The sequence below is a fragment of the Saccostrea cucullata genome, unplaced genomic scaffold, assembly GCF_032062105.1.
Source record: "Saccostrea cucullata isolate Sc308-1 unplaced genomic scaffold, CSIRO_AGI_Scuc_v1 ctg440, whole genome shotgun sequence".
Taxonomy (NCBI): Eukaryota; Metazoa; Mollusca; class Bivalvia; order Ostreida; family Ostreidae; genus Saccostrea; species Saccostrea cuccullata.
Genome location: NW_026928801.1, coordinates 347752 through 360708, shown reverse-complemented (window position 1 = coordinate 360708; position 12957 = coordinate 347752). Strand labels below are relative to the sequence as shown.

Below are 12957 nucleotides of genomic sequence, written 5' to 3'. Positions count from 1 at the left end.
TAAAAAATATATGCCAATCCAGGCATCCATTTTTTGTTTGTATCCTATATATAGAGCATAGCGTGTGTAGCCGCGTCACAACTGAACGTCACGTTTTAAAGTGAAAAAGACAAACACACTAAAAGCATTCTAAAAAAAAAAGAACTTAATCTCCCAATTTCTTAAAAGACACAATATATCTCAATTTCTAGTCTTTAATTGATAATTTTATGACGGCATTGGTATTTGTGATCATAAACATTTATTAACAGAAAAAGAAATGCACATTTTTAACACAATAAAGTAAACATTTTATTTCATTTTATTTTTCTATTTTATTTTGTGATATTATCAGACACATAGGCATCGCATCAGCATATTTTAGTCAATCTGATGTTAAAAATTTCCATATGTTTCAACTGCAGCACAGAAATGTCCTGAAACTTCATCATCAGAACATTGATAACAGATCCGGTTGTCACACCACACTCTGACTGATGTTTGATGACAATTTATCTGTCTATAACTAAAATCATTATATTTCTGCAGCTGTTGTGAGTCAAACTGCCTCGACAAAAAGTTCATGTTTCAAATTCTGCGCATATCATCTTTTATTATTTCGAACTAATGTGACAAAGCATCCGGCTTTGTTTGAACATATTGAATTTTTCTCTTTATATAATGCAATACATGTTTCCGAAAGAGAATGCAAACTGGAGGGTAAGTGCTTGAAATATATTATGCATTCCGTTAAGCATGTTACAATATTCACATATTTCATGTAAATGTACTGAAATTTCAATGATTGTTTTAAGGTTAAAAAAAATCTGACGGTATATAACTACGGAAACGGCATAAACTTATAAACTAATTATGAAACTTGTTTGAATATTTCTGTAACCAATCTCACAGGAAGAAACAAGCTGATTATTCAATACTAAGCTGCAACTGAAAGAAAACTGTATGGGCAATGGGGCAATGAAATGTATCTCTATTCATTGCACTAAATGATGACTGTAATATGAGGGAAAGAGTTTTATCTAAAGACTGAAAAAGAACCTGTTTATCATTCACTATAAGGGGTGTTCAATACGTCAAGTAAAATGACATCTAAAAAGCATTTTGTCAAGGCACTTTGAAAAAAAGGTGCCTTAAAATTGGGACAACATCAACGCACTTTAAAGATTTTTTTTTCAAAGTGTGTTAAATTTGGGACACACTCAACGCACTTTGAAAAGAAAATTCAAAGTGCGTTAATAGTGTACATCAACATTTTAGCCATGTGGACTTTTAATGCACTTTGAAAAAAAAATGTATATATAAAACAAAACATTCTAGAGTCAGATTTTAGTAATTGAGAGAATCAATTTTTAATAATCATATATTTCGAAAAACGTTTAAATTTACATGTATTGATTAACCCTCATCGAAAACAAGTAGAAAATGAGTATATAGTAAGTGGAACCCCCCCCTCCCCGGTGGGCCCCAATTTTTAATTCCTATGTTATGTATATCTTTGCAAAACATTTTGTGTGACTACCCCCATCCCCTCACCCCCACCCAGTACTGATGCCAATGCTACACCCATATATACAGTGTATGTATTTGTATAACTGGTGTGACGTTGAAAACTTTCAATGAATTTTAGTTTACATTAAATACATGCAAACTGGAAAATATTAAGTACAGTATAACATCTAAGAGAGAAAGAATTTTCAAAGCATGGAAAAATCAAAATCACTCAATTTCATCTTCAGAAGTAATCTAATCACCGAAAAGTTATCCAACAGGTCCAATATGTCCAACAGGTTCAATTATCTATCATACTTAAAATTTTCAAGAATATTGACCAAGCCATACGCATTTTTTCAAAGTGCGTTAATATGGTCGATATCAAGGCATTTGAAAAGAAAGGACAGGGTAGGGTTACAACCGAATCTGGCCCCTTATTTAATGTAAAAATCAGAACACTGGTAAAATTGTGATATTTTGTAGTTAAGAAGGTAAAATGATGTTTTAAAACAAGCACTTATTTGAATTCAAAGCTTACATCGGAAACCGCTAGAGGGTGTAGAAAAAGGACATTTTCCAGAATTTTCTCAATTCTGGTGGAATTTCATCATATTTGGGATACATGTAGGATATGGAAATAACGAACAATATTCAATCTCAAAGTCCATAAACAATACAAAATAAGAGCAGATCAAACACGGACCCCTGAAATATCAGAGGTGGGATCAGGTGCCATGGAGGAGTGAGGAAAACACAGAGCACAAGCTTGCCTATCTGAGATTTTCACACATAAACTGCATCTGATATTTATGTATAAAATATATAAATTAGGTAGATAGGCAAGCTATCTTTCCGAAAGAAAATGTGCTGTTAAATTGAAGAAAATTTGCATACAGATGAGAAATTTAGAAAATTGACTTATTTTCTGACCTCACTGTGACCACTGTATTGTAAATCCTAAAACAAATGCTCATTTTGTGGTAGGGATGACAACAGGTTTTTATGGATAAACTGTTGGATCATGCTGGAAGACACCCAAAATGGGGGGCCAGATAGGGGTCTTACTTCTTACTATATCCAGTCCTTTTTTTCAAAGTGCGTTGATTTGGTCCCAAAAACGAGCGTTGTAACAAAGCAGGTTAAAAAAACTTCTATAATGTTACATGTATATACTTATGACCTCAACAGTTCTCTGTCAACGAAATAAAATCTCCTTCAACCCTTAGTTTTTTTCTTCAAAACTCGTCGTAGTTCATTATTAGAAATTATTTACGCCTACTAATGTGTTTTGAACCTTTTTAACATGTTTGCCATATGTTAAAAATACGTTTGCTTTATGTCTGATCATGACCAGATGCCCTCATTTTTTATCTTATTGGAAAATATAATTTTTAGTAGTTTTCAATGCACATGTAATACACTTTTCTTTCGAGGTCTGTATGTGTTAAACATTAAAAATCAAACCATGTTAAGTTTGGGGAATGCTTTTAAAATAAAGCAAATGTGACTATGCCTTAAGTTTCAGATAGGAGAGCGGTTATTTGCACAGAATGCTTCTTCTTGGATTTTTAATTGCTTCCACTGCATTTCTTTCTGAGGGTAAACAAAATTTTTCTTTAATTTTGTTTTAGCATATAAATTCAAATAAATCCAATACAGCAAAAACAAACAGATGCCTTAGCGTAATCATACATAAAGGAAATGAAAAAACATAAAAATTGCATAATCTAATGTAAGAATAGTACAAATTCTATTTTGTTTCTCTTGTTACTGATTTTTTCCAGTCAATATATGTGTAAAGCATGTCGGATTGGATACTATGGTCCGGACTGTAACCAGCGATGTAGTCCTTACTGTGGCTGGGGCGGATCTTGTGATGTAAACACTGGACACTGTACCTTCGACTGCCTTCCAGGACACACTGGTTTGGATTGTAGAAACCGATGTCCTTTTAACTGTGGTCGATCCGGAAATTGTGACAAGTAGGTATAGATTTTTAATGATAAAAACTGCTCATAAAAACTGGCGAAACTAAAATGATATTTTTTCCAATCTAAACAATTATTTTGGTGGTAATATTTCAATATTATCATACATTGAAAAATAATGAACAGAAATTAATAGAATATAGTAGAACAGTAATCTATTTGAAATGCGTCATTTTATTATCAGTTAGCTTTTATTATTCATATTGCTTTTTACACAGGTTCTTGTCGTATTGTCTGGAAGGGTGTAAGACCGGGTACAAAGGAAGCACTTGTGATTTCTATTGTCCCTTTAACTGTGGTGGAGATGGGAGTTGTGTTCAAAATACTGGTTCTTGTCCACAAGGATGCAAGGCTGGGTACAAAGGGGATTCATGTTATAGTTCATGTCCCTGGAACTGTGGTGGAAATGGAAGTTGTGCTCAACATACGGGTTCTTGTCTTCAGGGATGCCAGGCTGGGTACACAGGTTCTTCCTGTTTGTTAACATGTCCTTATGGCTGTGGTGGAGATGGGAGTTGTAATCAGTCGTCCGGTTCTTGTCTTCAAGGATGCAAATATGGATACTCAGGACCTCAATGTAGTTGGAAATTCAAATAATAAAAATATCCTCTGAGACAACATTGAAACAGCGCAATTCTGAAAAATTACCAATACTATGTTTCAAAAAGCAGATTTAGATCTTACTGACAAACGTTTTCATCTGTTCAAGTGAAGTTTCTTTGGAGGCTCTGAAAACAAATGACTTTAAATTGAAGAAAGTATGGCTGTCATCAAATAATAAAAGATAAATCGTAACCTTACTTACATGTTCACTTTAAATTCTTATACGTTGAAGTGTGATGAGGATTTGCTGGTTACCTTATATGAAGGTACTAATCTCACTGCTGGACACAAACAACCCAATTTAAGGGTGAAACATATGAAAATATTTTAGGTCCCTCCTTTTCCAATAGGTGATGACAAGGAAAAATCAAGTGTTGCTCAATAAAGGGATAAGGATAGTGATGTATAATTTGTTTACACAAGTCTGATATATGGCAGAGTAATAAACTGAACATCTGGTGTAAGGATAATGGCCAATACTGGCTACAAGGATCTGGTTCTTTTTAGATAAATGATTCAATATTGATTTCTAATCTAAGGAGGTGAGTAAATTCTGGAATAGGCAGATCCCTCCAAAAAAATTAAAAATACGTTATTGTTTTTTTTCTACCACTACCCTCATACCCACTACAATGAAATTTTTGTATGTATCAGGTTGTACTTTTGACAACGAGAGTACGAGTTCTTAAAAATGTCATCTTCTCGTAGTATTTTCATCATGTGTATTATTTCTTTAGATATTCTTATCAGCAGAACAAAAAGACGTGTTTCATTAAACAGTACAGTGGCTGCAACGTTATTGTTGACAACTTACACGTACAATCACGTTACACGAACGAATCCGCACGATTAACGCACGATAAAACCTGTTACACGAACGATCCTTTACGCACCCGATTCTACACGTTACACGATCTTACACGATTGCTAACGCAAACGCACGATTCTTCACGCAAAATGGTTCAAAATATTTAAGAATGAATATTTTCAAAACGAAATAAGACTTAATACATATTTTGAGTTTCAGATAATTATTCCATTATTTCATTGACTGAAGACATAGTTTAAAAAATGAATTGGATGTTTCTGGAAGAACATATCAATGATTTTAGATTAAAAAGAATTATTTACCCATGTATGCCCTACCAAAAATTTTAGATTAAAAAAAATAATTAAGTAAATCTCCGACTTAAAAAAATGAACTTTTACTTTCTACTTATAGAAGATTTACATGTATGCAGACCGTGAATTTTGATTGAATTTAATTTCTTAATGCGCAGTAAGGGGGATAAGATTGAAATTATGGTACTAAAATGAATAAGTTATGTGTAAATCTATATTTCCATTTGTTAATCTCTGAAAATCAACACTTATTCTATAAATAATTTTTTTTATTAAGAAATTAACATTTTTTTAAAAAAAATGATTGAAAGTAAACTACGTAGATAAGCACCAGTACAGGAAATTCTGACAATCACATCGCGTAAAAGTACATTCGCCGATTAAATATTGATGTAAGTATTGAGAATTGTTTATTATTTTATCTGTAAAAATATCAATTTTGATGTATTTATAACAAAAATATCTTGACCACAATAATTACCAATAAATACGACGAATATCAAAGAAAAAATGTAACATTTCTATGTAAGGTTTATCACACATAGTCACACTATTTGCATCGACAAGAGCATAACATCACGATTAAAACCGAAATCGATAGAGTCTGATACAAGCACGATCTCGCACGTTACACAAACGATCACGCACGATACAAGAACGATGCTAAACGATTGGTTTGTCAACAATAACATTGAAGCCGTGTATATATACCGAATGGCAGTCATACGGGTTCTCTCGCCAGTGGAGATACAGCTTAGCTGATTGATTACCTGGGTGGAGATTCAGTAGGACCTGAATACCCGTCAAGCGTTCAAACCGGTGGCTTTTTATAACAACAATATTAACTAGTGCTAATTGAAACGGGAACCGTTACAGATGTTCCTAAAACGCTCCCCAACTTCATTTTGGTGCCTCATTCCCTCTAAGCTTCATCAGATAAACTAAACTCTATGCATCTTAAACTTAAACAAATTTTTTCCTAAAGTATATCAAGTATATAGCAAATTTTTGCATTGCACGTGCGCACACTTGCATGCATATGCGGAATGACCATATCATTGTACCTACACTATTAATTTATTTAAATGAACTTAATATCAAGGCAATCAAAAAGTATTCGAAAATACGCTAAATCAAGTGCGTTTGTATTTATACATATTGCACGTGAACGCACCTTTATGCATGTGCATGTTGACCATACCCTCTTGTAGGGGTCCATTAAGACTATGTTCTAAATCCCATCCTGTTTGGCTGAAAACGAAGGGAGTTATAGGCATTTAAAGTTTTAGCCAATCAGATTGCAGCGCACGTACATGCACGTGATTTCATGAAAATTATTTTTTAACCCTTATCCTGCGGTCAAAGTTATGGCTTATCAGTTCCACTGCTGCGGCGAAAGTTAAGTGTAAACAGATATCGCAGTGAATGCATACTTCATTTACTTATCAGCTTATAGCATCCTTATCTTTGATGCCATCAACACATAAGTTGTGTTATAAATATGGAGAAAAGAAAGAGCTTTTTATTCATATTAATTTTATTTCTATATTCCTACAATTTATTGCATTTACCTCGATTTAAATTGAACAGTATGGATAATGGATAATAAGTCCGAATAACTATTTAAATGCTATAAATATCAATTATAATGATACATTAAATATCATTATTATACCTTTAGATAGTAGCTTAATTATATTCCTTTTAGTGTATAAACTTCTTTCCTTTCTTACAAAGCTCCGGAGACTAAAAGCATGCATATTTAGGTCAGCCATTTTGGAATATTTCTTTGTCCTGGAGTACCATCTATTTTGGATGGTGATTATGTGCATGATTCTTTCTGATTGGTGTATATTTTTACAAATTCTAAACCATTGGTTTATATTTATACTTGTTTCATTCATTGACATGGGATGCTCTGCTAAAAATAGCAGGGAAACAAGCATCAGATGAGGAAACCCCTCAAAACGACCTGAGGTCGCGATCCGCAGCAGCAGATCAGATAAGCCAGCGCGACTCAGAGTCGCGATTAGCAGGATAAGGGTTAATCATATCGTAGGATATCTTAATGCATGACTATGTTTTAAATTTCAAAGTATTTCGTCAAAAAACGAATAAGATATTGAGATTTTTGTTTCAGCCAATCAGAGCGAAGCACACGTGCATATGCATGCGCGTGAGTTCATGATAATTCGACCATGTCCTCTTGTCTATAATACTAATATATTCTTATATTCTGAGTTTCAACACATTTCATCAGAAAAATAGAAAAGTTACGGCTATATCAATTATATTGGTCATTTTACATGTTGCACGTGCGCGCTCTTGCAAGCACGTGCGCGCAAAATGACCTTGATTCCACAAAAAGTTGAAGGATACAAGTTTTATTTGTTAGGGATGGTGTTCCGTTGACCATAGTCTGCTGGTTGATCCCCCTTTTTTCTACTGTATATCATTTACAATGACATTAAGGTGCTGAGGGTCAGATTGTGCAATATTGTGATAAAGATATGTAATATTTTATATTAAGTCCCCTTTCCTGACCCCCTTTCTTGTATTGTAAATATGTTTTACTACTTTTACGTCTTTTATTTCAATAAATGACATTGTTCACTTCAATGATGTTGTTTGTTTTTGCCTGCTTTAACCAAAAAACAAGCTCAGTTGTCTGGCTGGAGAACTAAGGAACATAAACAGCTTTTATACTTTGAAGAGCTTTTATGATTTGGATATCTGATATATGAACTAGGTGCATAATTATAATCAGCTTGGGTGTTTCATTAACATTGTGAAATACATATATCCCATTGAGATAATTCCGACCTCCTATGATGTCATAAGTTTTTGCAAAAACTGTAATTAGTCAAAATTCATACCTAATAGAACAATATATTATGGAAGAATGCTTTTACAATGGGTGTAATGATAAATATGGTTAAGTAAAAGAATTCAAAAGATGCAAATATTCTTTAATCATCAATTAAATAATCAATCTTCAAAAAATGTTCACAAGGGCAATTTCCCCTTCTAATGCCTCTTCATATAGGCATTTGCTTTACCGTACTTATAATGTAAAATAAATTCCCTGATAATCATAATTCAAAATTATTTTATTAGTAGGAAGTATTTATGAACATTCAGCATCATAATTTTATTATGCATTTTAACCATTTTATGCATATTTTTCATGACACTGTTTACGAACAAATAAGCGATGTTTTAATGTTGACGGTTATGTTTTTTTTTTATGTTCCGCATCTTAAATAATATGGTAACCTATACATTTTTGCAATAATGTGAAAAATTTAATGCATATTAAATGAAAAAAATGTAGTTTTGTACTTTGAACCATTAAAATTGTGAGGGTGGAAACACTTCAAAAGGGGATTTTAGTGTCCGGGTTGCCAAACCCTTACGAATTTAATATGAAATATATTATATACGTTGTACCTATTTACTGGCTATGAGGACAATAGCAAGTTCATCGTGCCTCAAGACAACAGCTATTTCCCGAGGCGCTTTCATTGGGGACATTAAACTTACTATTGTCCGAAAAATCAGTAAATGGGTGCTTTGTTATAGCGAAGTGACTTTTTTCTGTAACGACAAAATCCGGTTAAAACGAGAAGGGTTCCGTGATGAAAAGCGAAGGAAACGGATTGTTGCCGTGATAGTTTGATGACTATTTCACACTTGGCAAAGAGCACAATAACTATTCCAAGGTAGCAGTCGTTTTGAAAAATAACAGGGTTAATCGTCATATTTTTATAAAGAAAAAAATCACATAGGAATGATATATATGAATACATATATCGCCTATAAATGTGTGAGCAGGAGCATGCAATCTATTTGAGGACAATTGTTACATTAAACTAAGAGCTCAACCTCATAATTGTATCAATTTATGGATGATCATCTCTTTTTCTTGCTGACATTTTGTATGGATATGTAATAATTGAGTGATAAAGTGCTTCTAATTCGCTTACAATTGACATTATCTGCTCATTTGCAAAAGTATGTCTTTTGGAGTATTCTACTGTATGGAAATAATTATTGTTTGATGTTTTTAATTCGCTATAAATTGACACTACCTCTCATTTGCAAAATCATGTCTTTTTTGAAGTATCCTACTGGTTGAAATTTAATTATTGTGTGAATTAATTCTTTTAATACGCTTTAAATTAACATGATCCCCTCATTTGCAAAAGTATGTTTTTTGGAGCTTTACACTGTTTGGAAATGATTATAATTATTGTGTGAAAAAAATGTTTTTTATTTGCTTTTAGTTGACATAATTCCCTCATTTGCAAATGCATGTCTTTTTTGGAGCATTCTACTGTATGGAAATTTAATTATTGTGTGAAAAAATTCTTCTAATTAGTTATAAATTGACATGATCCCATCATTTCCAAAAGAATGTCTTCTTTGGAGCATTTACTTTAAATAGAAAATAGAATATTCTTCATATAATTGTATTTAAGGAAGTGGTGTGAGGCTAACTTTACTTAAAGGTCAAACGAGACGTTCCCCAATCTTTGTTTTGTATATGTTCGTAATGTATGAAAAATATTCAAAATTTTAACACATTCTGATTTCTAAATGTCTTTTAAAAATCCAAACACTTAAACATTTGAAATTGGAAATTAGTTTGATGTTGTATTTTACTGCATTATCACATCTGCATGTTGTAACAATATTTGTGGCTGGGAGACCACTGTTTTGTAATCATTTATTGAACTCTATTTCTGGTCAAGCTTTCCGTGATTCTGGTATGTCTCCAAAAAATTCTTTGGTAATTGTTTTTATAAATGGATTTCATTTTTCGTCATTTAAATAAATGACAAGATTTTTACAATTTACATGTCTTCTGTTATGAATTCTGGAAACAAACAGAGCTGCTATGTTGCCTTGGTCTGCCAGTAAAGTTTGACATAAATGTGTTTTATAAGCAATAATTTAATGACAAACTCTTCAGAAATTTTTTATATATTTTGGAACGTCTCTTCTGTCCTTAAACTAATTTCATAATAATTCTGCAATGGAATATAAAAACGTCAGCAGAATTTCATTGTCATATTTCTAAATTGAGACATTTATAAATACAAAGTTATTAAAAGTATCCTTGAAGACCACTTATATTTCCCATGAGATAACACTACTAATCCTCAATGATAATAAAAACTACCCTTAGCTTTAGATATTTTTCATGGACATTCTTTTTGATTTAGCCTTTAATAGTTCTAACAAAAATGAAGATTTTTTTCAATTTTAACATGTAGCAACTATTTCCTATTATTTAGAGAAGGAATACTTCAAAAGTAAACTATTATATACACCTGCATCACTCTAAATCAGTTATATCTATTTATTGAATAATTTTGTCTGATTCATTCAGAAATGTTTCTACATTCCCTAAATTATTTGCTGTGTTCATATGTTAAAAAATCCAAAACTCATTGGATAATTCTCTGTGGTAATCTGTTTATTTTTCTCAATTCCATATTTGATACTTTTGTTACAAAACACACAAATAATACGTATAATGCAATTTTCATTCATATCAATAAAAGACACAATTTTTCGATGCCCCTTTTAAAACTTCTTGTTGCTCACACAGATTGTACCATAAAAGGTGAAATTTACAAAAAAAGACTAACTTGAACATGGGGTCAAACGTTTTGATAGAACTAATAGAAAGAAGATAACGAAAACTTCATAAAAATAAAAATCGGTGCAGAGCAAACTCGGAGCTTCAAAACGTGAGAGGTGGGATCAGGTGCCGTGGAGGAGTGAGCCTCCTCTGTCGACCTGGCATACCTGCCTTGTGTTCCTTGTCATAATCGGGGAATAACAGAGACATTCGTCGTCAATTCAGTATATAATTAATGGACTAACAATAAGTATGAAAAAGTCAGTCAGTATTTTACTTTATCATAAATTTTATTTGCTGACAAGGTCATTTTATCGACCATAGAACTTAACTAAAGGATGACTTTAAACGAAAATGCTGATATTCGTGTTTCTTTAACTTGTTTTTCAATAATTTACCTCGTTTTGAAATTGTTCATACTTAGAGCATGCTCTTGCATATAGAATCAACCCAGATATACAAAGGACCTTCATGCAGGCGATGAAGGTATATAGCTGTATAAGTAAGGAAAGTTTGTGAAAATAACGTTTTAGTAAAATATCCAAATATGAAACAAACTCTTGTATCCTTTATCTCAAGCTCACCAAGATGTGTCGCATCAACATAAGAATGGAAAAATTACCATTGTTAATTGATAATACATCGATGATGCATCTCAATGTCGAGCTGAAGGGTGAACAAATAACTTAAACAAACCAAATTAAAAATATGATTTAATTTGGACTTTCAAGGAAAAATTGCCGGCAAATCCGTACCCGCCATGAGTTCGATGCCGATAGACAAAAAGTCCAAATTGTAAACGATCAGTGGTTGTTATAACGTATGTACCCGTTTTTAGTTCGAAAATAATAATTTGGTAGAATGTACCCAAACCTGCGTAATCTCGATACACTAGTTTATGCTTAAAGGCGGAACTACCATTAATTTGCACCTTGCATTCAGATTGGATGGGAATTATCAGAGTAATGAAGTTTTCTGTGTTTCTTTCAAGTACCGTGATCTTGTAGTAATTAACATATTGATTAACAACGGGAATGACTGTTATGTACGAGTTATTAGAATTGAATCCCATGCCAAATCAAGTAACTAAAATTGGTTTCTCTGAATCTAAAATTACATGTACCCTTTAACTAAATGTAATCGCCTTATATTCCATTGACTTTAAATGCCACCTTGAATCATTATTTAGTCCAATGCTACAGTTTACAACAGTTTGATTTTCGCTGATGACCTGAATTAGTGTGTTTTTTTATGATAAAATGGAGAGATGACATATTTATTATCTAGCTCGTTAATAGGCGGCAACTGTGTCACCATATGACTGCAGTCACTTGAAAGGTCGTTCCGTTTGTGACATTTATTTCCAGAAAAGACAGCTATTGGTTTTGTAGCGGAGATGAAGGTGCCCGAAAGATCTGTGGTATGACTTATTTGGAAAGTCTCAAATCTATCCAGATTAAGAAAAAAGGTGTCTCCGTCTCCGTAATTATTTCCCAAGAGATTTATTGACGAGGTCTTTTTCATTTTAAAAGTTATCTTAATCTTGGTTCCATCATACAGGGGTGACATAGCAAACTGACTTAAATCCAACGAGGTATCAAATGGCTCGGTTGAAGAAACAAGGTATTTGGTTGAAAGCTTATTTGTTGGTATTATTACGCAGCACAGTTAAGGTTACAAATGGAAATATCGGCGATTTTTTAAGATAAAAAATACATACTTTATTAGGACAGGCGAATCTTTTTAGGAATTCACTGATATAAAAAAAATGTAGTGTGGTTTAAATCTACATGTTGGGGACATTTAGATTTTTTATTTAGACTTGTCATTTGATGTCGACGTCACATGACTTTGGCAATTAAACTTGCAGTTTTAGGTCATCTATAAATTTCAATATTGCAAGGGCATAACCAAGCTAAATATCTTAGATTATTTTATAATCCTTTTCAACACTATATGTAGTTTGTGAAAAGTGTTGCGAACCTATATAGATTCCCTTTTTTAATTGGTAAAATTTAATTTGTTGGGCAGCAGGTTGAATATTTTGCTTGTCAGCTACATTGAATATAGCTATAATTAATTTATTTGCAAGATTCCATGTGG

At 32.5% G+C, this 12957-nt stretch overlaps 1 protein-coding gene across 2 annotated transcripts; it reads left to right on the top strand.

Annotated features, from left to right (window-relative positions):
* The first annotated feature begins 675 nt into the window (after positions 1 to 675).
* LOC134278738 (multiple epidermal growth factor-like domains protein 6) lies at positions 676 to 4107 on the top strand. 2 transcript variants are annotated; one of them, XM_062761028.1, is made up of 4 exons: positions 676 to 699; positions 3011 to 3090; positions 3293 to 3473; positions 3698 to 4107. In XM_062761028.1, the coding sequence occupies exons 2-4, from the start codon at positions 3042 to 3044 to the stop codon at positions 4074 to 4076; spliced, it is 609 nt and encodes a 202-aa protein (XP_062617012.1). In that variant the 5' UTR covers positions 676 to 699; positions 3011 to 3041; the 3' UTR covers positions 4077 to 4107. The 2 variants fall into 2 exon arrangements, with proteins under 2 accessions (XP_062617012.1, XP_062617011.1); XM_062761027.1 differs by lacking the exon at positions 676 to 699 and having other exon boundaries at positions 1427 to 3090.
* The last annotated feature ends 8850 nt before the right edge of the window (positions 4108 to 12957 follow it).